The sequence below is a fragment of the Drosophila albomicans genome, chromosome 2R, assembly GCF_009650485.2.
Source record: "Drosophila albomicans strain 15112-1751.03 chromosome 2R, ASM965048v2, whole genome shotgun sequence".
NCBI lineage: Eukaryota > Metazoa > Arthropoda > Insecta > Diptera > Drosophilidae > Drosophila > Drosophila albomicans.
In genome coordinates, this window is record NC_047631.2 from 13,089,421 (window position 1) to 13,117,011 (window position 27,591).

Sequence of the window (27,591 nt, forward strand, 5' to 3'; positions counted from 1 at the left end):
CACGCACACTCTCACACTTACGTACATATATACTGCTGTTATTTAGCAGATGTGTGCACATTTCGCAGGCAATGAGCTTTTGAACATTTAATGAGTTAATACGCTAAATTTGAAAGGCGCGCAAGCGTGCACCAAGTGGCTTGGCCACACTTTCTTCCTCCCATTTCCATTTCCATTTCCATTTGCCACAAGTTGCCCATTTTAGAGCTTGAAAAATGTAAATGCTAAGAAACAACAACAACAGCAGGAGCAGCAGCAGCAGCACACACACTAAGCACTTGTCATTTGGCTGTAAAATGTCCGTCCGCTGTTGGTGAAAAGTGTGGCAATGCTCGATACTCAACAATGTGATGGTGCGAGAGGCGGAGGAGGGCTACTTGCTCATCCTAAGCTCTTGGGCATAATTTCTCAGACGCGCTTTATGTCGTCTAACAGCGAAAGTTAACAGCGACGTTAACTGCGACGCCAACAGCACAGCATGGTGCCCAACATATGCCCGAGGCAGAGAGGGCAAGACCAGAAAGCAACCCGAGACGAGCTGAGATGCGAAGAGATGAGTTGAGTATGAAACCAAGTCTCCTAGTGCTGCCAGACTGTTTGACTCGCAACCTGAGCTGCGTGCGGTACGTGCGAAGGTGTGAGTGAGGTGTGCTGTGCGCACCGTGGCATTGCCTTTTATTGCTCTTTTAAAAAGAAGTCACTTTTATAGGAGTTATTATTATGATTTCCTTTAATTATTTCGTTAAACATTTCAATCTATATATTATGCACGAATAAAACTACGAATAAACTTATTAGTGTAACAATAATCATAAATCAGTCCCACTGTAAGCGCGGGTGCCTTCGCACCATACACTCACTCTCTCACTCAGTGCCAAGCTCCAGACTGCCTCTCCGCCATTTGCCATTTGCCACTCGCTCTCTCTGTCTATGTCCTCTCGTGTGCTCTCTCATGCGTTTGACTCTCGCCGTAAGAAAGCCCCCGCCGCTGTCAGCGCTGCGGCGAAAGCATAATAACGTGAAGCTGTCGCCGCTGCTTCTGGCTCTGCCTCTGTCGCCGTCTCAGCTGTCAGGCGTCAGGCAAAGCTAAAGCTGTGCTTAGTCAAATTTCTGTAATTTTGTTGTTGTCGTCGCGCCATTGTCGTTTGTCGGTTGCCATTGCCGAGCACACGAAGCTAACCCGAACCCGAACCCGAAACGAAGTCATGGCGTCGCTGTCAACGCTAACAGTCGGACCGCAGTCGCAAGGAGCGCGTAGCCTGTAATCAGTTGTGTATAGGACACTCGCGTGTGCGCGTCGATTGCTGCTTTTTGGGTAAGGGCACTAACGGTAACTGGGCTACGCTTGGCGGCAACGCTCTGCGCGGTTTTGTTCTTCATAACTTTTATTTATGGCTGCTGCTCTCGCTGCTCTTGTCGCTCCATCAAATTGTTGATTGTTGTTGTTGTTGCTGTTGCTGTGTTGCCATTTTGCAACACATTTTTATTTTTATAAACGAGCATTTAAATTTTCGCGTAGCAAAACCAAAATTTTTTTTTGCCCAGCTACAGCTGCTGGCGGTGCCACGGCCGCAGCTGCTAGCTCTGCTGCTGCGCGTTGGCGTCGCAGCTGCGGCCGCTGTCGACTGCGCTGCTGCTGTGTCCGAGATAAAGGATATGCCCGGATCTAAAAGATACACTTTTTTTTCGTTTTTTTTTTTTTTTTTGGTTACTTGTGCAGGCTGCTTTGCTTGCTTGCTTGGCTTTTTGCTTTGTCGCTCCGTTTTGCAAGCGAATTTAAGCGACAACAGTAACAACAACAACAACAAGAACAACAAGAGCTAAAGCGACAACAACAGCGAAAGCGACAACAACGAAACGAGCTAACGAAAAATTACAATGTGTGTGTGTGCGTGTGTGCGTGAAGGAAAGAAGTAAGGTGAAGTGAGTGACAAGTTGGCAAAAAATAAAGAACCGAAAATGGAACAACAACAACAGCAACAACAACAAATGAAATGTGCGCAACTATGCAAATAAATTAATAAGCCAAAGTCATTACCAAATTAAAACGAGACACGCGAAAAGCAGCATACAACAAAATAAAAACATAGAGCGAGAGAGAGAGAGAGAGAGAGAGAGAGAGAGAGAGAGTGAGAAGCGAAAGCCAAGGAAAGTAAAGTAAAGGCAAGGCTCAAGTCAAGTGCGTTGAGTGGCAAAGTCAAGAGCTGCTGCTGAAGTAGCTGCTGGCATGCTTAGAGAGACCCCAAGAAACGGAAAGAGAGGTTAACTCGTCCGTTGTCCTCGTCGCCGTCAAAGGCATCGAAGGTAAATATATGCATAGCAGAAGCAAAGCAAACAAACTAACCTATAAAGTAAACAATAGCGTAACGCTACAAATGCAAATTTATCACCTGCACACTCACACACTTACTTACACACACACATTCACACACACTCGCCAACTATAAACAACAACTCATTTAAGCGACGCCAGGCGCCATAAAAAAAAACTCACTCACTCACACACACAGCAAAGCCAAAGCTAAGCTGAGAAAATGAACAAGAAACTAAAACGGAAAGCGAAAGCGAAACAGACGCACAAAGCGAACGAAAACGAAAAAGGAAGCAGAAAACAAAACTCATGCTAAAAACTAACTACACATTTGTATAAAATTGTAATCGCATGCGATTTATTTAACTAGACGCCAATTTCTCACACACTCCCACAGACACAGAGGGAGTACACACACACACACACTCACACGCATACGCAGAAACACGCGCAAATTCACCTGGCACTCACAGTTGGCTTTAAAAGTTAGTCTACAAAATGATTACTATGAAAATTCGAAATTCGAAAGCACAACATTTATTTGCTCTGTTTTTGTAAGCTATGAATGAATAATAACACATGAATAATTCACAACTATGAATACTATGCATAATTGCCAGTTCCCCAGTGGGAGCTTTGACAACTGTTTTCAAGTGCAGAAAATTACAGACTTCTCATCTAATTGTCTTTGGAATATTTTAATAATTAAAATATTGAGCAATAGAATGTCCTTTGAAATTGTGTTGAGTCGAACAAATAGGATAGAACCTCTTCAGTAAAGTAAAATCATTAGATTTCATTAATTTTTTTAAGTGTTACAAAATCGAAGTAAAACTACACAACATTATTTATTTCTATAACATATCCCTTAAGAAAAAAGTCTATATTACGCAGCGCAGAATAATAAATAGCAATAAGAAGCAAATGATACGTAAAGAATGTTTTTCCTTTTCCTTTCCTTTTTTTGACAACCATGACTTTTAATAACAACATGTCGAAAATCTCCATAATATTATATTAGATTGCTTACTACCCTAAATTATACTCAAGAGTTGTCATAAAGTCAAATAAAAACAACTTCTAATTGCATAAATTGGGCCCAAAAACTTGTTATACGCCGCCATAAAATAATCCTCTTTGTCCTGCCCACAATTATCTTCCACATGATTGGTTAGATCGGTAATAATAACTGAATGAAATGCAACAATGGAAAACAAATAACACTTTGTTATTATACTAGGCTACATTTAATATCGTGCCACAAAACCATTCGCATTTTGATGGCAATTTAGATTAACATATTAATTTCGAAACTAGAAAACAATTTAAGTGTTGTGAGATGTGGACGACAACTTTGTTAGTTATAATTAAATCGAAACTATTTTTAGCTTTGATATGCTAATGATTAGAAAAATAGCAGTGCATAGTAATTATTTACTAACACTTCTTAAAGTATTGCTTAGAAAACGTAATTAGTTTAAAATAAATGAGAAAAAATTGTAATTTAAATTGTAAGTAATATTTTAATTTTTTTAAATATTTGTGTATAAAACTCTATCCCTAAAAGTTATCGTTAATTTTGTAAGAAATGTTTTTAATCTTCTCAACTAAAATATATTCTAATTTGTCTGACATTAAAGATATATCTCGCTTTAAGATTATTCTACAAATCTTCCCTATTCTTTTTTCTAGAGTATCATTTGTATATAAAACTCTATCCCATAAAGTTAATCTATGATTCACAACAAATCACAAGGTGAAACTTTCTCAACTAAAATATATTCTAATTTTTTCTGATTTGATGTCTTCAAAGATATATCTCACTTTATGATTATTCTACAAATCTTCATAAAACTCTCTCAAATAGTTAATATATGATTTTATGAAAAATCTTTTTAATCTTCTTAACTAAAATATCATCTAATTTGTCTGATTTTATTTCATTAAAGATATAAATGGATGTATGTTTATTCCACAAATCTTCGTTCAACAAATTATTAAACTTTATCTCAAGATTAGGTTAGTTATCGTTTCAAGTTATGTGGCAAAGCTCTCATAAGCTTTTAGCAATAACTTAAAACTTTACGCAGAGTAACTTGAGCAAAGTATCAAATGCGAATGTAAAAAGATTAAATTAAAGATAGCTAAACATGAAAGCGATACTCGCAGCAAATGTAACACCACAATAAAACGTTGAGTGCCCCACGTGCCCCACATGCCTCACGCCTCATGCCACATGCCCCAGAGGGGCGCTTTCAACGAATTCGAGGGTGCTTCAGGTGCACTGCAATTCATTAAATAATGTGTGAGTAAAACGTTCAGTGTCATGTATTTATATAATGCTTGACGTTATTTGCCCAGCTGTATTTTAAGTGTTGCCAACTAACTGCAACAATAAAGCCAGCAGCAACCAAGAACAGCAACAACAACAACAACAACGCGGCGAACTTGGCCTACGATGCTGCAGCACAAAGGATGCGGCGGCAACATGGAAAAAAAAAAACACTTAGCGCAAAACTAAGCGACGATTGTTGTTGTTGGTGTTGCTTTTGTGGCCGTTTGTTGTTTTGTGTGACGTTTAAAAATAGCATCAAGGTGCGCTCTAGTTTCATTCACACACACACACACACACACACACGCGCGCTTACACGCATACACACACACATGCACATGCGCCTACGCCTACACAGAAAAGCGTTGGCTCTTGTGCAAAGTGGGCGAACGCCCCCAACAACAAGAACAACAACGAAAAAAGGAACTGCAAATAGAAAATGTTAAAAATAAACCAATCTGAACTCAACTCAATTGAACGCATTTCACAATTGCGGAGTGAAAGTCAATCAAGGCATGAGACAAATCTAATCAAAGTCACTAATCAAATTATGCTCGTTCAATTATATGCATTTTCAATGCGATTAAAGCTCCCCTCGCTCCCTCGCTCTTTGTTCCCGTTTTCGACCTTTGGTCAAGTGACAAATTTAGTTGGGGTGGGGAGGGGAAAAGTGCGGGTGTCGTCTGCTATGAGTGAGCTTTTATAGCCTGCTCAAATATTTGTTACCTGAACGACGTGACACGCAACAACAGAAGGCGTGAAATGATTCAGCCCGTTTCCACAAATTGCCTAATCACTTTAGGTGTTGTGTTCCTTTCCTTTTTTTTCCTCTTTTATGGCTATCAAAATACGCAGTTAATTACATACTTGTGCAAAGATAGTTCAGATACTATACACACTTTACAGCAAAGCCAAAAACTTTGCTATTGGAAATCAATTTGTGGAAAAACACACTTGATTGCATAATTTATGCGTTTGCCAAGGTGTTTTTAAGCACATAAATCACTTTTTCTGCTCTGCTGAGTTTCAGAATGCATTCCGAGACTTTAAAGACTATTATCTGTGTTTAGACACTTTAACAAAGCGCACTCGATTTACCCTAAATTGATCCATTTGCAGTATAACTTTATGACTGTCGGCATAAGCTACGTATACTTAATAATGCCTTGGTTTATTGTAATTACATTTTAATGAAGCAATTACTACTTGATTTGCTTTTTGTTTAAATTCAATGCAAATAAAGTTGTATTAATAATGGGTAACTAACGTCGAGTGTGCTCGACTGTAAAATACCCGCTACCCAGTGCGATATTAACTTTAAATTATATCATAAAAATATCCCAAAGTCTATATTTGGTATATTGCTATAATGCTACTGTCAAAATATACTTTATAATGCAAAATATCAGCCAAAGCAATCCGTAATAAGTTGGCGTTTTTTTCCCTTACAAAAGTATTTCGTTAAATATTTAAAATCGTGTCTATAGCTTCAAAATTACGCTTGACATTCAATTTTCTCGATTTGCGGCGGAAGAAAGAAATAAAATGACTGCTTACTGAAAATGTGTTATAGTATTTTAGTGTTTTTTTATGAGTGTTTTTTATGAGATACAAATTAACAGAAATTGTGCATGAAGAAAGTTGAACGAAATAAATATGCTAAATATTATTCATTAATGCTATCAGCGAATTTTGAATTGAATATTATAATATTTTTAAGCAATAGCCGCTATTTAACAAGATTATTCGCGCAACTTTTAATTTTTTATTAAGCATTAAAGACTATAAATCATAGAGCAAAGTTTGTTACACATTTAATTAATGATAAATTTCCTTTTTCGCGCTAATTTGAATTGATAGTTGTTATCGATGCTTTGAGTGCACTCGAGAAACTTAATCATTATAAACATATTTATAGATCATTATTTGCCTGACATCAACATTTTATGATTGTCACAATATTGTCGCATTATTGGTCAACTTATTAAACACAAATGGGCCACGCAACCAGACAGAGAACAAAGATGTTCCTAAACGAGTATGGGACACAGATGTGTCTATAAAACACACAAACTCACACACATACACATACACAAGCGCACCCACAAGCCAAATGTACACACACACAAAGTGGAGGATACATATTCTTATGTACTTTTGTATTTTTTTATGCGAACTTCCGTTCGTTGGTTTTATGGCCAGCTGATGAATGCAAAGTTGTGCAAAGTTTTGCGTTTTGCGTTTTGCCTTGTGAACGCAATACGCATACGCCATGTGTTGCAAAGAAAAGAAATGTGTGTGTAACTGTCAGACATTTGGGCACGCGGTCGACCTTGATGCCAAGATTTGGTAACATTTTTTAATTGCCACACATTATGTAGATGGAGGCTGCACAGAATTCAAAGTTAGATTTGCGGGGCAGGCACATGTTGTGAGGGAAAACATGCAATTAACAAGGCAGCCATCGACAAAAAAGTTGGAGAGCTGAAAATGTGGCAACGCCACACACACACACACACATAGTGAGACGAGTGGTGCTTACAAGCATTAATTACTGTGTCGGGACTGGCCAAGTACAAGGAAGGGCAGCTTTGCGTCGCCAGGCGAGAGTCGACGAAAAAAGCATAGCATACTTTTTCGCGTCGTCGTACTTTTTGTATGAGTTGCGCCTTGAATGTTTCCTTTTTTTTATTTTATTACCATTGTTGTTGCTCTTGCTGCTTATTTTTAGCTGAAAAAGTTTTGCACAATTTTTTATTGCCACGTCTTGACGTCTCTCTCTCTCTCTCTCTCTCGCTTATTGCTGTTGTTGCTCAACAACATAGAAACCCATAAAAATTGCCAAAAACAGAAAAGAAAAAAGTAAAATCATAAAAACCATGTTGAGCATTAATGCCAGTTAATATTGTAGTACAGCAATATCTGCATAATATGTTCATTATATATGTTGGCGTTATTTGCAGTCCAATAAGCTTTGCTGCTTGATTTGCTCATATATCCGAGGTCCTTCATGCTACACTAGCCGAGACTCGCATTCACATCAAGAGCCCAGGCCACTTGAGGCAATCCAAAGCCAAAGACTTGAATTGAGTGAAACGGCAATCAGTTTCATGATACGCTTCACCAACAACCAAACACACACACACATTGCTCGACTCGTAAATGTCAAGTTATTTTGAAAAGATGCCAGACCTGGACATGCTTGAACAAGTGTGTGTGTGAGTATCTGTAAGTGAGTGTGTGAAACCGGAAACTTGTTACATGCAACTGTATCGTAGCCCCATTGAAGTGGCCTCCAATCAAGAACTTACTGCTTGCAGTCTTTGCCAATTGTTTTCATTAATTTCACTAAAAAAGAAATTAAAGCAAAACATTTCCAAACGAGTCAGAAGAGTATGCAAAAAAGCGAACAAAGGGCAGGCGCTTGGAGCCAAAAAAGTTGGCGCTTGCATTTCCGTTGCAAAAGTTTTAGAGACTCCCACAAATGAAACTGACTCGAACAGAAAGAAACTTACTTGGCACTGGCCAAGCGGCTAAAAACTGACTTCATTGTCGGCCAGCCAAGCTAACAAAACTGCCAAAATAGTTCTTCTACATGGCAAACTGACTTTTGGGTGGGTGGCAATTTCATATACGATTGTACTTGCCAGCAACAACAACTGTGCGAAATGCTCAACAATAAAATGCCATTGAACGTCGTCCCGCTGGCGACGCACACACAGACACACTCACACACACACACACAGAGAGACGCCCGCTAGTTTTTATGAGGCGAGCACTTCCGGTTCTACGATATGCGCCAAGTTTTAGACAATAATTTTCTTTATCGGCCAACACAAAGCAAAAGGCGAAACGCAAATGCTTAGCAATTTCTATTTGGGGCTCTGCAAGAAGACGAAGAAGGAGCCAGACTGCGTATAAATTTTTTTGGGGCCACATTACAGTCACTAACAAATAATTTTTGGCCACAAAACCACAAACTGTTTTTGCACTGGACAAAACAATCATTTTTTTATGTTATTGTTGTAGCCCGCTTCACTTTAATTTATGAGCTGGCTTAATTTATTTCCGTCGGCAGCTGGCGTAAAAAAAAATACAGTAAAACTTTGCGCAAAAAGCAGAAAATTCTATTTTGACTTGATGAATAATTGCCAGTAAATCTGCAAGCTAGTTTTCCAAATGTATTTCAACTTATACTTTTCTACGCCTCAATTGGTCAGCAAAACTGATGGCTAATTATGTCAAGTTCTAAATAATATAGTTTCTGTTGAGTATGGTTCTAAACATATTTCAAGACTAAAACCAGAGCGTGAGGTTTGCAATGTGAAACTGATTTGCTTCGATTTTGATTGTGTGGCGAACTCACCACAAAATTTTCAATGCAGCGAGATAGAAATTTCATTAATTTCGCGCATTGATTGACATATAGTATGATTGGTTAAGCTTAAATCACAATCACATTAAGCGAGAATTTGCCAAATTTGCATAGCATTTGACTAAAAGTTAAACTAGAAATAAAGTAGAGTATAAAACTAGGAGATAACCGCTTTTCGATTTCAATAAAAATATCACATAAATTTACCATAAAATACTGAAATATAGCCGAAATGTATATTTCGCTTATGTATGTAACAGGATTTCGCCTGTTATATACCACTTCATCTAAAATATACTATTGAGCACATACATAATACCAACAAAAGTAAGACAAAACAGTAGCTGTTTTTTTCTCAAATAAATTTATTTCTTGAAAAACGATTTTTTGGTCGGAAAAGCACATAGCTATAATACTCTATGGTATAAGTAATGTATCGAATATAAACATTTAGTATTGATTTGTTAACAGTAGAGAATTCGGAATTAAATTAAATCGTTAACTTTAAAATACAATTTTTTAGATATAAACAAAGGTTCCCATAATTTATATAAATAGCTTCTGGAATAGAATTGTCTAAACTGTTATTTGAACTGAAAATTTGATTATGATCAACTGTCGAAAGAGAAAAGTTATTTACAAATAATTTTGTTTGGTAAAAACAAGGACTGCAATCGAATCCTAGTTGATTTAGATGACAATCTGATATATTTTGCACTCTATGGTATATTTTCAATATATCACTACATTGATATACCAAATACAGCCTTCTGTATATTTTGGTATTTTAATTTGGTATATTTTTTACTTTACGGTTCTGTTGAATATGGGTAGCAAGTATCTCACAATCGAGTTTTATTTCTTATTATAAAAATGTTTCTAGAAATATTTTGAAGCTTTCTATTAAAATCTTCTTTCAGTAACCTTTCTACATCAGTATTAATAGGTATACAATTTAAAAGTATTTTTCTTCTTTCAAATATTATTACAGCACACTTCAGAGTCAAACATTTTCTTAGTATTTCGCTTGCGTTTTCCTGGTAAGCAGCTCTTATGCTTTTTATGGTTTCAACTAGGTGAGGCAACAATTAACTTGGCCAACGTGACCGTGAGCATGTCGGAAATACTTAGGCATTAGAGACGGCAACGTGATCAAAAAATACAGAAGCGTGAATCACGCACTAAATAGCAAATAAATAGAATAGGAAAAGAAATAAAAAGCAATATTTGTCTGTACAATTTATTTGCAGTATAAATGCCTAAGGATAATCTGTTCGCATTGTAAATTTCACACATGCATTAACGTTAATAATCGTGTGTGTTTGTGCTATCACTAATAGAAGCATTGGGTATCGTTTGTTGATTTAAGATTACGGATACGAATGGCATGAATACGTTGATTGTGGTTGCTTGTTTGGTTGCCCAAATGGCTTTTGGGCACAATATTTAACTAAAAAATTATTGCAAATGGTGTCGCCTGACAAGGACAAGGATATACTACTCGGCATCCACTTGCCAGGATGCGAAACTACAAAAACAACAGAGAATGTTGCTTCTCTTGCTCTGGGGAGTAATTTGTTATTGTTTCTTGGCTTATCTTAAAGCTCCACTGGGGCAAAAGTGCTGCGTGCAGCGCCAACAGCAGCAGCAGAGAACAGCAGCAGAGACAGCTCGCAAAATGTGCTCTTGAATTATCTCCATGGTGTTTTTTCCCTTTCACATTTTCCTTGGGTTTCTCTTTTTTTCATTAGTAAACAAACTAGCCAAATGACAAGTAGTGAGCAACAAAAAAGTGAGCACACAAAGAAGTTTGCCATCAACACTTTCAGACTGATTTCCCCAGCGATTATGTTTTAATGTTAAACTGAAATTTTCAAGTCCATGCTGTGACATTACGTATACGCATCGTTAAGCAATTTCCCAACTGGCTGGCAACACTCGTTTGCCACTCGTTTTGTATAATTGAATATAAACTATTCAATTCAACAAAATGCTGCTCACCTTTTTCGACAGGCCAACTTATAATAACTAATGGCTTCCGGAGCTGGAGCGTCTTTAGGCCAGCGTATCAGCTGGCAACTTGCCAAACTTCCTGCCCAACTTTTTCGGCCAATTCTTTTGGCACATTCACAAACTTTAATTATGCGTCACGCTGTCACATTGATATATCCCCAACGTGAACACATACTCGTACAATGAAATATTCATATTTTGTTCAGAATTCTATTCAAAAAAAATAACGAAAATATTATCAATTGAATTGCAGATTTAAAGCAGTTTAATTTATATGCACTCTGATTCATAGTTGAGCTCCATAAAAAGAGTCAATAAAATAACGTATAAATTAAATATGAATATGCCGATTGATTCCCCATGCAAACAATTTGTGAAAAGTGATTAAAATGATTGCTCGCAGAAGGAAATAGATCATAGCATATCAGTGACAGTCTGAATTATAATCGCCACTATTAAACTGGATTTATTAAGCTTTGTTTGGGCCAAAGAGTGACTGCATACACAATACAATATACAAACATAATTTACTCAATTTAAAGGGAAATGCGAAAACTCATCAGCAATAAAATATAAATTGCTATCGCTTATTTACAAAAATACGTAAATGGCATTTAAGTTGTATATTTAAATTTGATTTTTTCAAAATGAATAATTTCGTTGAAACTTTTAATTGCTCGCCATAATAAAATTTGATTTACGAACGCAGAAAATAAAAGTGTATTTGGCATATAAGTTGAAAATTGAAATTTAATTCAATGCAATTTAAATGAATATTTTTATTTGACAATTTAATTGCTTAACGCAATAATTTTATCACTTGAATATTTCCTTCTATGTTTATATAATATAGAAATAATATAAATCAGTCTATTGGGTTGCTTTATTCATTAAAATGAAATTTGACTATCTAACAATATTTTTTAGTCTTCTACTCGCCTCACATTATTATTCTTGGCTATTTTCAATTTAACAAGCGTCATTTTTGACCAACAAATTGAATATTGTTGTTGGTTGGTTTATTGATGTGTGGTTCAATTTCATTTGCTCAGATGGCCGCATAATTCAATTATCCATTATGGAGACAAGTACTCTATGCATATGTATTGAAACTACATCGAGAGACTGTCAGCCTGATGTCGTTGTAGATGTTGATAGCAATGTCGATGTCGATGCTGTTGTTGAAGTGTAAATCAATTAACGTTTATCTCTCTACTAATTATGCGAGCATGCATCGCTGCTGCCATTATGCTCATATCAAATGCAAGCAGAAATCCCCCATAGACATTTATCGGCAGGAACTGAGAGTTAAACCAAACTGTTTGTCTAAAGTGATACCCTGTAAAATAATCCAGTTCCAATCACTCTGACATGCAATTTGAATCATTAGAAACTTAGATATTTAGTTCATTAAAATGTTAAGCTTTCAACTTTACTTTGTCAGACTTTTAAGATTTCATTGAGGCTCACATTCTGTATTATACCTTATCGATAAATAAAAATATCATTATATAATAGATCGATTAGGTTGAAAGTACGACATATGGACAAACTTTATCATTCTTATTTTTAGCCTTAAAAGTCTGACCACACTTTATCATTCTATTTCCTTACTTCTTCTTTTTCTTTTGGTTTGTGAACAGAGTTAAGTTCAATTTGAAGTGAACGAACTATTTGTTTCTATAGTGCATTTAGTTCGTTTATTCAGTTCAGTGTGTTCCATTCTACTTCATTAAGACATAGATTGTGCAGTTTAGAGAACAGTGCGATCGAAATAGTTCGCAACGATAAGAAACAACTCAATTTGTGAAAGAATCGCAATACGAAATACAAATCAGTAATATTAAAACATCAATCTTTAAAGACACTTTTAAACATACCTCTTCAACTATTTACAGGGTATAAGCCACCTCATTTCCCGCCAATCTTTCTCCTTGTGCATTTTCAATTAGAGAGCTCTAATGTTAGACCAATTCCACTTTCCCAGCTTTCTATAACGAACAGAAAAGTCTCGTGCAAATTCCTTGAATTGTGATTGCAATTTCAATTTACTGCAAGTATTTCTCACATGTCGTCACGAAATCCTTTGGTTCATTATTTGGCCGTTTCTCAGCAAGTACTTAGCCAGTTTTTAGAATTATTTTATTTTTTTCTTTTTTTGTATTTCGTTTCGCCTACAATGTGCAAAATCAAGTGTCAGCCAATCTCGACAAACAGATTGAAAAGTGTTGCAATTCTTTCGTTCTTTGTTTTTTTTATCCCTCGCTCAAAGTCGTTTATCATTTGTCGCGACCGCGAGCCGAAAACTTGGCCAAGACCGCAAAAAAAAAATAAATGCAAAAATATTGCTGTCTATAATTGGCGTTGATTTATTGTTTGATGTGGGCGCAATTTTTTAAGATCTCTTATCGACCTTGTGGGCGTTACTTTTTGTAGCTTCTTGCTTCTTGCCAAAAAAGAATTCAATTGTGTTTAGTAATTGTGAAGCATGCAACACACAAGCAAGTGTCCTCGCATGCGATGAGTGGGAGGAGCTCAGTTCCTTGCCATACTCAATTTAATAATGCATAGTTTCTACACAAATGCGGTTCACCTGCTGCGGTTGCGTGTGGCCCGTTGTCAGTTGCCATTTAGTTAGATAGTTGCTGGTTAGTTGCTTGGCTGCTTTTCACAACTGCCCTTCTCATTCCACCAGCCAACTCGTATTGTATTGTAATATGTGTGCCACTCCTCGACATTGGTGTCCGTTTCCCTGTCCGTGTCCGTGTTCGTGTCCCTGTCCGTGTCCGTGAAAGTGGCATGAAAGCAGCGGGAAATGACAAAGACTAGGCGACATTGCCAATTGCACAGTGGGTTGCAAATATCTTTATTTATCAAATGCATGCGCTACACTAAAATAAAATATATTTTTTATAATGGAAGTTCTAGATATATGTTATGCGAATATAGAAAGTAGAAAGTAGAAAGAAAAGAAAGATATTAAAATATCTCATTGTGAAGAATTGATCATTTTTCAAACATATAACATAATTTATTTTATTTTTTATGTTTGGAAAATATATTTTACACAATATGAATATCACATCGTGAAGAATTGATATTCTTTTACAATATTTATGTATTTCTTTATGTTGAAGAAATTTTATTTAAAAAATATGAATATTTTGCAAGTTTTTGAGAATTTCTATAACAAATTTGGCCAGAATGTTTCAGATGCTTTGGCTTTCGCATTGAGATACATAAATGAAAGAAAAAAGAATATTTTGAAGTCATACTACAATTTAATTTGATCTTCTCTACTCAAGCAGATTACTACACTTAAGGAAATACAGTGAAAAAACTCAAACTCATAATGTAACAAATATTTAATACTAACAGAAAAAGATTCAGTCAAATTCAAGACACTCAAAATAGTCATTTTCTTTTTCATTTATGATTTTTATTCAATTTGGATTAAATATATAATATAAATATAAAATTAATTAAGCTTGCTGCTGCAAGAATTTATTACTATTGTAATACTTGAATTTTAGTAAATTATTTCTGTATAGAATTAATTTATAAGCTTATCAGATATTCAGTTATAACTAGGTATGGATTGCAAATGCTAAATAGAACTTCCCTAAAGAAAATATATATAATTAGGTATATTATAAATATCTATTGGCTAGCACTAACTTATTTTCATAATAGTAACATTGTTAAATGTTCAAATTTATGCACCCACTAACAATATACTTTTTACATTAACATTTAAAGAACTTTCTTTATTAGTATTTCTTTAATTTAAATTGTATATCTAATGTATAAATATTAGTGAACTAATAATCACTATCTTCTTTCCATAATAGTTTTTTTTATAAATTGTTAAAATTGTAAAATTTCAATTAAAGTTGCTTCATCAACTTATGAAATATTAAAACAGAAATTCAAATGGACTAATTTGTTTTCTCTGCTGTTGTCATTCCACACATTTAAGCCTTTTCGAACTGTCCTAGTTTTCACTTGCAACTTGCTTTCAACTGCTTTCGATTCAAATCTAAGAAGACAGAGTGCTAATGCTCTGCTTGGCAATGGTATCATCAACATGTCTGCACCTTCGTCAGTTGCATTAGGTTGCAGCTCACAGTCTTAGCTTTGAGTATTGTGCTGGAATCAAGGCTTTAGCTTGAAGGACGAGACACAAGGCATAGTTGAGTGTGCTCTTTATTGTATTTTGGCAATTTGGAAACTGATTATCCTGCAAAAGAGAAAGAACTACTTGCAAATGGCAGTTGTAATGAGAAGTAATAACAACTAAATTAGCGCTATGTATTACAATGTTATAACCCAAGCAATTTAGTTGCTTGCTTTTGCACCACTGTGTGTGTTTTGGGCAACGAGGGAGTGTGTGTGTGTGTGTGTGAGTGTGATTGTGTGTGGGCTTGGCTTGCGTTTTTGTTTAGCTTTTAGTCGAGTGGCGTTGCATGTCTGCATGCAAGGCAAACACACTGAGAAGCAGCAAGCCTTATCCTTTGTTGTTGTTTTGGCTGCTGTTGGTTTGGCTGCTGCTGATATTGTCGTTGCCATTTAGAAGTTGAAGGCTTGACATGCACACACCATTCCAGCAGCGCAGCATTTTCATTTCCATTTCCATTTTGAATTTCTATTTGTATTTCCATATTTCCAGCAGCAGACCACACACACAAACACAATTAGACAAATGAATAAACATAGAAAAGTTGGCATTGCTTCAGAGAAACGCAATTTGCATATGCCAACAGCCAACAGCCAAGAGCCATCAGCCTAGAGCCTAAGACAAAGTCCTGCCTTTAAGTCTTTGTCGCACTTTAACTGGATTTCAATGAACAAACATTGGCTGTGGCAACTTTGTCGCTTTTGCAATTGGCTAATAAAGATTTGGGCATTAAAACGTTTAAGCTTTGACCTGATTTAATATTTAATTAGCCGACTTTTGGCCTGGCTTGGCCTGGCATTGAATAGAACGAAAACGGCGTTGGGTGTTCGTGTGCACATGTCGTATACGTAATATTTGACAAACATGTTACCCATAACACACACCACACACACACAGAAACACACAAAGCAGTCGCAACTGCATTTAAAAGTTAAATGTGCGCTTGGCTTCCTCTCTGCCTACCTCGCTTCCTTCCTTCCGCGAGCTCTCTTCTTGTCACTGACTTCCGCTCTTTAAACGATATAAAAATGCTGTAAAATGCACTTTCAGCTGCTGCTGCTGCCTGCGATTTGTGCAAATTGAGTCATGCAATTAGTTGGCTGACGCTTACTGCTGCCATTTTTCCCTCTTCTTTTTTACGCTTTCAACTGCTGCCAGAATATTGTTAGCGTTATGGGGCCCATTTAATGGACTTACTCTAGCCATAAGCTGTTTATGCTAATTGTATCACATTTGCCAACAAAATAAAAACCAGGGTTGAGGGCATTTAAAAAAATATAAATATGAGCTCTGTAGAATTTAATACTCGTTTTTTATGAGCTAAATGCAAACAAAAAAGCATTATATTATATATATTAACAACATTTGTTTTTGTAGCGTAAGCAATCAACATTTTATTTTAGTGATAGTTTGGATTGTTGCGACTGACTTTTTATCAAGAAATATCAGATTTATATTTCTTTATTGTTTAATTTTTCAATTTAATTATTTTTAATTATCTTAATACGATAAAACCTCTTTCAATCTATTGATTTTGGTTTAGTTTGCCACAAATGCAACGAGCTTAGATTTAATAAAAATAATTTTTGTATACATTTTAATTTCAATTAAAAATGTTTTAATAAGATGTTCAGTCCCTAGTTTAATAAAAAGCTATATAATAAAAGCAAAACAATACCGTATTATTCTTAAAATATACCAAATAATATACCACAAAATATTAAAATATACTGACGCTATATCGAAGAAGTACAACACTCGAAATATGGCCACAAATAACAGCCAAAGCAGCTATGACCCGATTATAGTAGACGTTAATTGCAGAAGTATTTCTTAAATAACTTCTACAATTTTTATAAGATTGTAACCAAATAAGAAAAAAGGAATAAGAAATACTTACGACGGCGGAAATGGTTGTGGCAAAACTTTGAAGCACACTCGCACATAACAAGTGCTGTCGAAAAAAAGTGTGTATGGGTAATTCTCTGGCAAATGTATACTATTTACTTTTTACAAACGTAAATTGAAACAATTTTCAAAATAAGTAAAGGTTGTTCTATATATATATTATTCACTATATTTAGAGCTAAGACTTTTGGTAACTTTTTCTGTCTTACGATACAATTTGTTCATGTTTTCCTTCAATTTTGCTAATACTTTTAAAAAACAAAATGATTTTAAAATCATTCTTACCTCTAATTAAAGTACTAATTAAGAGTTATAATAATCATCTTTATTCCAATTAACAAAAATGTTCAGTATATGTTGTTTTTAGTTTAAATCAGAGAATCACCCTTATATTATTTAAATACGAAATTTACTTTAAAAGATGCCTTTCAGCATTTATGATGTTCTGTGCCGCATTCAAAGCTGCATTGCGCATTACCTGAAAGTCCAGTACACTCTATTTTCTCTAACAAATCAAAACCTTGATCTACTACGCATTAGGTGAACTACTTGCAGAAGCCTATTATTAATTTATGCAATTGAAAGTATCTCGGCAAATGAACTATGCAAGAGAGTACTTATCGATTCGATTATACACACACACACACATAACATAATATGTCCACTTTGCTGATGAAAGTGCCCTGCGGCTGCTCGGTTGATGCATTTCTAAAAGCAACGCCATGATGGAGAATCGTGAGTGAGTTACAAGCATTGGCATTGATGAATTATGTATGGACAGGCTGCAGCTCATTTGAATTGCAGAAAAGCAAGAAAAGCACAAGTCAGGGTTAGGCAAATACACGTAAATATTTATTTTTGATGGTTTGAACATTTTTTTTTTTTTGTGTTTGGTTGGAATTTGAATTTTCATGGCGAAAGGAAATTACCGAAGCAAATTGGAGAACTGCGTGAAATATATTTGCTTGGATTAAACTGTCAAAGCTATTTCCGGCGTCGCTGTGACCTATTTCCCCTCCTCCCCACACAATCTGCTGGATTTATCAATTTCAGCTGAAAAATAGCCCTGACTTGGCAAATGGAACGCGATGTCTACCGTCCGTTTGATAGCACAACTCTCACGCCCACCACTCACTCGCTTGCTCAGTCTTTCATACAAAAACAAACACAAGCGCACACAGACAAAGTTGTGTGGGTGTGTGTGTGTGTGTGTGAGTGTAAAATGGAAATGGAAAATAGTGCAAAAGTTTCCGGCACTCGCTCTTGAGCACATTTCAAACATTGAAGCGCTATTGCATTTTGTCAAAGCCAAAGAGGTCAAGCTATTGACTCAAGTGGACACAGAAATGCGATCAAGTTTTGCTCGCTCGAGGTTGTCTCTGAATTTCAGCAATACTCGTAACTGTACATAGTTACAGTTTCATAAAGTTGCGCATTTTGACAGCTCGCAAAATGCTTGACTACGCTCAAAAAGAGTGATGCATCAAATTCACAATTTGCAGCCAACTCTCCAATTTGTCCTTCACATCAATATATATCAAATATCGAAGCTTACATAAACCAATTTCAATACGTCAAATGGGGAATGTGTGACTACAAAATACTTCTTCTTTACTTACTTAAATTAAATGAATCTTTTAATTTTGCAAACAATTATGGAAAATTATAGTATTAGTTATTTTATTTCATTATATATACAAAGTCGACTCTGAACTTGACATATAATTTAAACTCGAGAATAAAAACTTATATTTTTAAATGTGGTATTTATTGTAATTTATTCTTTATATCTTTTATTTGAAGTAGACTTTCAATTATTTATACTATTTTTTATAAAATATTTATGTATATTTTTTTTATTAATTTATATATTTTATTTAAATTTGATTATTCATTTTATTTGAAGTCAACTTTGAATGCACATTTTTTCGTTTATTTCAAAAAAGAGAATACAAATAGTAAAGTATCTCATGGTTATACATTTTTAATATATCAAAACAATATTAAAAATTATTTATTTAAAGTTTAGATTATAGTATTGCCTCAAGCAATATATTTGATTGCAATAAGTTTGAGTAAGTTTTATTTATTATATTATTAGAATTAAAATGAACTATAAAATGAAATAAACAAACTTATCTTTTAAACTAAAAGCTGTAAGTCGCAAATAAATTATATATTATTTATTATTGCAATTGTATTTTATTTAAGGTCGACATTGAAGAAAAATTCTTTTGTTTACTTAAAAACAAACATTTGTAAATATCCAATATCTATATAAAATAAAAAATAATTTATTTAAATTCAAGAATTAAAAAGTTCTTTATTCTATTATAGAAAAAATTGAGTATGTTGCCTTAATTTTTATTTTATCTAGCTAACTAACTATACAATGAGCTGTTGATATATAAATGTTTTATTTAAATTTAGAGAATACAAACATGTTTTTAAAAGACTTTAAATCGCAAAACAAATATAAGTTATGTATAAAAGCTTTATTACTCTTTATATGAGAAATTCACTTTAAAAAAGTGCAGCATACTTTTAGGAGTTGCATAGTTAAAGTCGTTATCAGAGTTCTTCAGTGCGGCGCCACTTAAAGCGCAGTTAAAGTGTGCAAATTGTTGTGGCAGTGCATTTGCAGCATTCTCACGCACTCGAAACTACCCCATTTGGTGGTGCAATTAAGCGGTATCTTTGACGACGCATACTCAATTCGTCTGCATGCAAAGTGCTCATTAATATCATCTGAGTTTCCCAGACAGCTGCTGGTTTCCACAGTTGCAGCAAGTGCAGCAGGAGCAACAACAAGACTGCTTAACCAACTTCCTGCCAACCCACGTTCTGCCACGCCCCCATCTTCTCGCCTCCGCCCATCGACTATGGCGGCGTGCGAAAATAGGTGCTGCATACGCCAAGGCGCGCGCATAACTCGATTCGCTTTGATTTATGGCACGCAATAATAATCAGCATTTGCATGTTGACGGCTTGCGATTCACGCAACTTGTTGTTTTTCTGTGCAGCGCGCAAACACTGCGTATACTTAATGTAGCCCTTAGTATATACAAGGCACGCTTATTATAAGCTGTATTGTTGCTTGGCTGCGAACAACAACAAGTTGCACTTCCGGCAGCTGCAAGTTGGCCTTAACAAATAGTCAAGAATACCCTTACACACACACACACACACACACACTCACACAGACTAGCGCTGACAGACCGCAAGCCACGCTTGATGATGAGCAGCGTCCTTGCGCTTTTTCTCTCTCTCTCTCTCTCTCTCTCTCTCTCTCTCGCTTTGGTTTGTTGCGCTAGCTTGGCTCACTGATTTATGTAAGTTTGGTTTTTTTCCTGACCTATTACTCATGCTGCTCTCTCTTTCTCTTTCTGTTTTCTGTCTCTTTCTTTCCTTGCAGCAATGCTTGCCTCATTAGCGACTTAGCCGCGTCAAAATGCAAAGGTGAAGGAAGCCAAAAAAATAAAAATAAAAAAAATACTCGACCGCAAAAACGGAATAATCACTGAAAGAGTTTTTCTTCCCTCTGCACAAGGACGAGAAATTGAATATATTTAAGGAAATATATATATATACATAATACTATATATTGCATGACGAGTGCTTAGTGGATAATTTGGCTAATGAGCTGCGCCTGAGAAATGAAAATGGAAATTGATATTGCGCAGAAAAGGGCAAATTGAAATAGACGCACATAATTGAAATATAAAATATAATTAAATTGCATAAACAACATCATCATAAACATATAAGATTTAAGAAGCATGGCATCACCACCGGAAAGCCCCATCGAGGAGGTGGTCTACGAGTTGGAACACACACGAGTGCCTAAACCCATCCCAGTTGCTCTCGAGGATTTGTGCCGTCAAACCAAGTTCACCAAGCAGGAAATCCGCGTCATGTATAGAGGATTTAAAACGGTAAGTGGACACATACGCAATGCAATTCATTTACCCCTCCTGTAAACGTAAATGTGAATGTGAATATGAATACGAATATGAATATGAATTTGCTGCTGGCACACTCCAAATTTATGAGCTCAACTGCCGAGCAAAAGCGCAGCTAAAGTGCTTTTACTTCTGCCAGCCAGAGAATGAGATGACGCGAATAATGCCAGCCAATTTAATGCATACGCGTCTTGAATTTCATTGCACGAAAGTGTGCGTAAGTGTGAGTAGAAGTGAGTGTTCGAGTGTGTCTCAGTGTGTGTGTGTGAGTGTCATATGCATTCATACGATTACGCTCACATTTCTTCTCGTAGGTTGCCAAATGTGGGTCAACAGCAGAGCCAAATCACTAAAGTAATCCTAGATGGGCAAAAACACGCTCAACAGTGCTCGCTTTTGGGCATTCTTCAGCTGATTTATCACCAGAGATTTCCAAATAAAGCAAGTTTTCTCAGAAAACAACTATATTAAGTGGAGTGTGTTATTCTCAACAATGAATAGCAAAGTAGACTATTAGAATCCAGCGTGAAATGTGCTGCGAGGCTTTGAGACTAGCTTGTTAACAGCACAAAAAATATTTCGGCAACTTCTTTTAATAGATCGTATTTGGTATTTAATAGTTTGGTAGTCATACATTGAATTATTTATTGGTTGCTCTAAAATTGATTTTATTTATCTAATATTGACTGTTTGACAGTCTAAATAATGAATAATAAGTAAGGTGATTATATATATATTTAAATTTTTTTTTAATGATTAAACACTTTATTAGAAAAAGGAATAAATACAAGTAAACAAGTTATTAAGATAAGAAAACAAGTATGAAAACTATAGTAGAGGCTGTTCGACTATGTTCGACCAGCTAGTTTATTATATTACAATATTTTCAATAAAACCATATTCTAAACATATAATATAGTAAGGTTTCTATATATATTGATATAATAATATAGTTCTACATCCAAAATATAAAAAAAATACAAAATAGTTCAGATTGTCAGGTTTTTTGTTCTATACACAAGACAGACGAACATAAGGGCATAACTATATCGTCTCGACTGTTGACCAAGAATATGTAAACGGAGTTACTTTCCTCTGCCTGTTGCATACATATCTTGCAGGCACAAAGTTATAATACCCTTCTATCCTATGGGTAGAATAATGAACATAATATAAAATATTTGGTAATAAATAAAGTGATGAATTTATATATTAATTTATTCCGTTTTAGACAGTTTAATGACGTGTTTCAAGTACTACAATTTAAAGTGATAAATTTTTATTAAATAAATGATTTTTCTCATACATTTATTAGGTTCAAAAGTCAATAAATCAAATAAAAAATGTAATAGTAATTTACTATTATAGTATTACATTATTATGGTATTATATTGTATTAGTATTATAGTATTTTAGTATTATAATATTATGGTATTATAGTATTACACTATTATGAATAGTAATATTAAATAGTGTAATTATAGAAATATGAAGACTATCATAATTAATACCTCTTAATTTCCTAGTAATTATAAAGAAACAAAAAAAAAATAAATAAAATATTGAATTGCTTAGATGTCTAGACAGAAAAAAGAACTGGAGATAAATGCAGAGATTAATAGGTTTATAGATATAATAATACATTTTTATCATCTGCTATAAGGCAGAGGGTGCTTAATGCACACTTGACATTACGGTCTTATAAATTTGAATTATAGAAAAGCATTCATTCGCCCTCCTCCCCCCACCAGCGACTGAAGCGCTGCTCAACAATGAGTTCAAAGCCTATTTTAATAGGGATTCATAACGCGTAAGAACTGAGCTTTCTACATTGTCATTGCCATTGCCACTGCCATTGGTATTCCCTTTCCCTTTCCCGTTCCCCGTTCCCTTTCCCATTTCCCATCTACCATATTTTTTGCCCCGACCCCTTTTGACATTCGCGTTGCCCTTTCCACTTCGCTATGCCATATTTTGCGCTCATATTTTCATAGAGATTTCGTTTTTGCCTTTGCAGGAATGTCCCGAGGGTGTGGTGCACGAGGATTGTTTTAAGGATATTTACGCCAAATTCTTTCCACATGGCAGTAAGTATTTAAGTGTACATACATACATCTATATATATATATGTATATGTACTTGTGTGAATTCAATGTCCTTGCCGGCATTATTTGGGTTCTTCGCGTTTTTCGTTTTTTTTTTTTTTTGTGGTGTTTTATAGCTGCGCGTCATAAAGCGCCACTTAAGCCAACATTTCATTTATGTGCGCCAGTTTTTGGAAGAGTGCTTGCACTTGCCTCCACCTCCCCCTCGCCCTTTTCCCTCGCTGGCAATCTGAAAGTACTAAAATCGTTGCCGAACATAACATTCTTCTGCTTCTTCTTCTATTACCACAGATTCCAGTTTATATGCTCATTATGTGTTCAAAGCCTTCGATGTTAATTGCAATGGCGCCATTAGTTTTCGGGTAATTATGCTCATAATCATCGAATAAAATAATGAAACAATAATTGCAATATTATTAAATTCATATTCACAGGACTTACTCGTCACCTTATCGACGCTGTTGCGCGGCTCTGTCTACGAGCGTCTGCGCTGGACCTTCAAATTGTACGATCTCAATGGAGATGGTCGCATCAGTCGCGGCGAGCTGAGCGAAATTGTGCTGGCCATACACGAGCTTATGGGACGGAGACCGCATCAGCCGGAGGACGATCGCAAGGCGAGAGATCAGGTGAGCAAACTGTGAGAAGAGAGTTGTTACTGATCAGAGAAGGAATAGAAAACTAGAAACTAATTTAGCAATCCAGTTATGAATAGTTTTTCTTCTATAATTTTCTGATAAATACAAAATATCTGTTTTGTTTACTCATTGCTCTTTAGCTAAATCGACTGTTTTGTTTACTCATTAACTAAATCGACTCTCAGATTGGCGTATACTTGATTTCTGAATGAAATAATTTATTTAATTTTATTATTCGGATTATTTTATAATCGAATACTTTCATATTTCTTTTACGAGCTTACGAATTCTGAATCTGAGCAAGAATTCAAGAAAATGCTAAAGAATTGTTGCTGATTTGCAAAGAAATGAATAACTACAAATAAATTCACTGATTTGTTGATAGTTATCAAATTAAAAAAATCCACTTTTTTTTCTATAATGTTCTGATAAATTAAATGCAATATCTGTTTTGTTTTGTAATCTACATCGACTGTCGGTTTTGTGTTTACTTGATTGCTGAATGAAGCAATTGCATAAACATTAGCCTATACTCGATTTTACAAACAATTACTTACGTATACTTATTCTCTCTATTAAATACTATCAGAACTCAAGACGAGAGATCAGATTGGCTAAACAACAAATTACATAACGCTAAAGACCTGTTGCTGATTAGCAAAGAACTAAAAATTAACAAAAATGTTTCTGACTAAGGGAGTAATTAAAAATAGTAAATAATTATATACTGAGTAGGAAAGATTAAAAGTAAACTAACTAAACTTAAATAAGCTCGCAGATTTGCGTATAAATTGTTTAAAAGGTCAAATACAAAAGATAGCTATAAAAAAATTACGACATGAAAGCAAGAAAGAATGAACCCAACAAAATGCTTCCCATTTTTCTTGATTAGCGACGAAGTGAGAAACTTAAAGTAAACCAAATTTGGAATGTTTCTCTGAAATAATAAATGACAAAAAATAAAAGATCTGTATTGCTGTATGACTAAATTTAGCTGGCTCTAGACTTGCGTACTTGATAACAAATTAATAACTTGCGTATACTTGATTTGTGCATAAAATACTAGTGTATAGTTAATTTCTGTCACAATTAATCAGCAACAATTTTAACTGTTTAATTGCAAACATTAAATTAAATTGCTGAATTGACTTTCCTGCCACTAAATACTTAAATCGATGGCTTAAAGTTAAGCGCAATTCATATTTCCTTAAACCTGTTGACAGCCAAACCCGTATCTGCAATGTTTGTATATCTTTAATATTTCGCTGCTTGTGCGGCAATAATACGAACTGAATGCGACTTAAATTGCAGCTAATTAAATTGCTGTTGCAACGAGTCTGCACAGTAGCTGATAAAGTTGAAAAAGAAAACGCATTCGATGTCGAACTGCGTTGCTGTTGAATATCATCGAGAGGGAGATACGTGTGTGTGTATGGTGTGTGTGTGTGTGCTATAGTTTTTGCATGACGCTTCATTTTTTATGCAAGAGCCGCACTTGACGTAACATAACGTGCAGCATCCGTTGACGTTGTCGGTGGCCTGGCATAAGCTGCGTATGAGTAATTATAATTGTGCACACAGCGACAGACGTGTGATGTATGTATATGCGTGTGTATGTGTGTGTGTGTGGTTAACTGCTCTGGGGAATCGGATTGGCAACGTTGAGCGGAAGCCTTGTGTGCGCCTATGAGCGGAAACTGCAGCGGAAATTTTATTTAATGACGAACGCTGCAAGCCACATTATTGATAAGTAAAGTTCTCCACATTTCTGTACGCACTGAAATATATGTATATTGATTAATCCGATTAACAATTGGCCAAGTTTTGTTATAAATAGCTTCTCTTTTTTTGGATTTCAGGTGGATCGAGTCTTTCGCAAATTGGACTTAAATCAAGATGGCATCATTACGATAGAGGAGTTTCTCGAGGCTTGTCTCAAGGACGATTTGGTAACACGTTCGCTGCAAATGTTCGACAATGACCTTTGATGACAAGCGGACGAACCAGCGATTCGCAATACCAGGACTATAATACCGCTTATTGATCTATAAATTGAATTACGATTAACACACACACACATACAGAAAACGCCCACAAAGCAAAGCCAACAAAGCCACAAACAACAATTGTACTAAATGAACACCAGTTAAGCAAAACAAAAGAAAATGAAAGCTGAAGAAGAAGCAGAAGAAACAACATATTAGTACTTAACATTAGTTTAGGCAGCTACAACAAATAATAAATCCACGAAACTTTAAAACATTTATGTGTCTACGTTTCGGATTTTGGATTTCGGATTTTGGATGGAAATTGATCGTAAATTTATAAAAGACAACTAAGTAAAATGATACAAGAATATGTCACTTTTTTATGCATATTATGAATTTAATCCTGCCGTCAAAAGCGAATTGGTCTTATATATGTGTACTTATGTATGTACAATAAAAACGTATGTACTTTACTTTCATGGAATTAAATGAGCATTAACAAAAACAAACTCAAAAAACGAAACCACCAACCAAATGAATAACAAACAACTAACAAACGGAATTGGTTTAAAAAAGTTTAACAAATTGTGCAACACGATTTACTTTACTCGATTGAATGAAAAACAAAAACAACAAAACAGCAATTTACTTATAAACCATACAACAACAACAACAATATATATGTTTGTATGTATGTATATTTAGCAAACATAACAATAACGATTCTTATTGTATTATTTTGGTTGATTACCAATTGCATTTAATTTTTCAACATGATTTTCGAACTCGGCTAGTCTAAATTTTTCCATTAAATTCGCTTAATATATCATTCTTTTAATCTTCTATTCAATTTCTTAATTCAAAGTGAATTAAACGAGTTTTAACCACCAACAAAAAAAAATGTATGTAAATTTTGCATATTTTTAATTGCAGCGTAGAATTTGCGGTCAATTAAACAATTAAAAAAATTCATTTTAAATTTATGCAAATGTCTCTGGGTTTTTTTTTATTAAATTGCCAATTAAATTGAATGCAAAACTACCACCGATAAAAAAGTAGCACTTGACGATTTAAAAGAACCATAAAATAACATAACATATTTATTAATTATGAAGAGCAGCAAACGCAATTGCCCAAACATGAGTTTTCAATTAGACTGCAGCTTTCATTCAATTATTTAAATATATACGTGCAACTGCATATTAAGCATACGCCCCATTGTACAGCAGAACATGCAACATGCAACACCTGCTGCATTAATAGAAATATTTAATTTTTTAGCATATCAACGGGCAGCAACAACAAACAAACAAACAGCAAACTGTCCCAGCTGTAGGAATATTTAACATTGCCTCAAACAATGCACACAACAGCAGCAAAAAAAAAGGAAAACAAAACAAATCTACACAAATACAAAACGAAAACAAAAAAAAAACAACATTCTTTTTACATTGTACCTTCCAGAACAATACAATTGTTGTTTCAGCAAAAGTTTTATACTTACTTATAATACAATTACGCGTCGCGTTCATTGAATGCCACTGTGCATGGAGTCGAGACAATCAATGTGGTTTGATATATTTCCCCTTAGTTATTACACATGTTCTTCCATTGTTATTTCGAACAGCAACAACAACAATTTTCAATTTGATTTGATTCACTGAATCGAAAGCAATGCAAACTAAATTTCAATTGCACTCGCTTCGATATTCACAGCTTCAGCTTGAACCTCTGAGTTTCTTGAATTTAAATATGTTTCCTCAAGTAAAAATATATTTTTCA

General features: G+C 34.9%; 1 protein-coding gene across 2 annotated transcripts; it reads left to right on the forward strand.

The window, feature by feature from the left end:
• Positions 1-1,268: 1,268 nt before the first annotated feature.
• LOC117575390 (Kv channel-interacting protein 1) lies at positions 1,269-26,419 on the forward strand. Of its 2 annotated transcripts, XM_034259565.2 has the most exons (7): positions 1,269-1,315; positions 1,907-2,304; positions 20,532-21,051; positions 23,096-23,165; positions 23,475-23,545; positions 23,618-23,812; positions 25,681-26,419. In XM_034259565.2, the coding sequence occupies exons 3-7, from the start codon at positions 20,896-20,898 to the stop codon at positions 25,807-25,809; spliced, it is 621 nt and encodes a 206-aa protein (XP_034115456.1). In that variant the 5' UTR covers positions 1,269-1,315; positions 1,907-2,304; positions 20,532-20,895; the 3' UTR covers positions 25,810-26,419. The 2 variants fall into 2 exon arrangements, with proteins under 2 accessions (XP_034115456.1, XP_051863271.1); XM_052007311.1 differs by lacking the exon at positions 1,269-1,315 and having other exon boundaries at positions 1,813-2,304.
• Positions 26,420-27,591: the final 1,172 nt, after the last annotated feature.

Bases quoted from the DNA above. Each gene is read 5' to 3' on its own strand.
- LOC117575390 (XM_034259565.2), top strand. From the start codon at position 20,896: ATGGCATCACCACCGGAAAGCCCCATCGAGGAGGTGGTCTACGAGTTG. The intron at 23,166-23,474 runs GTAAGTATTTAA...CTATTACCACAG, and splicing joins CAAATTCTTTCCACATGGCA to ATTCCAGTTTATATGCTCAT. The intron at 23,813-25,680 runs GTGAGCAAACTG...TTTGGATTTCAG, and splicing joins ATCGCAAGGCGAGAGATCAG to GTGGATCGAGTCTTTCGCAA.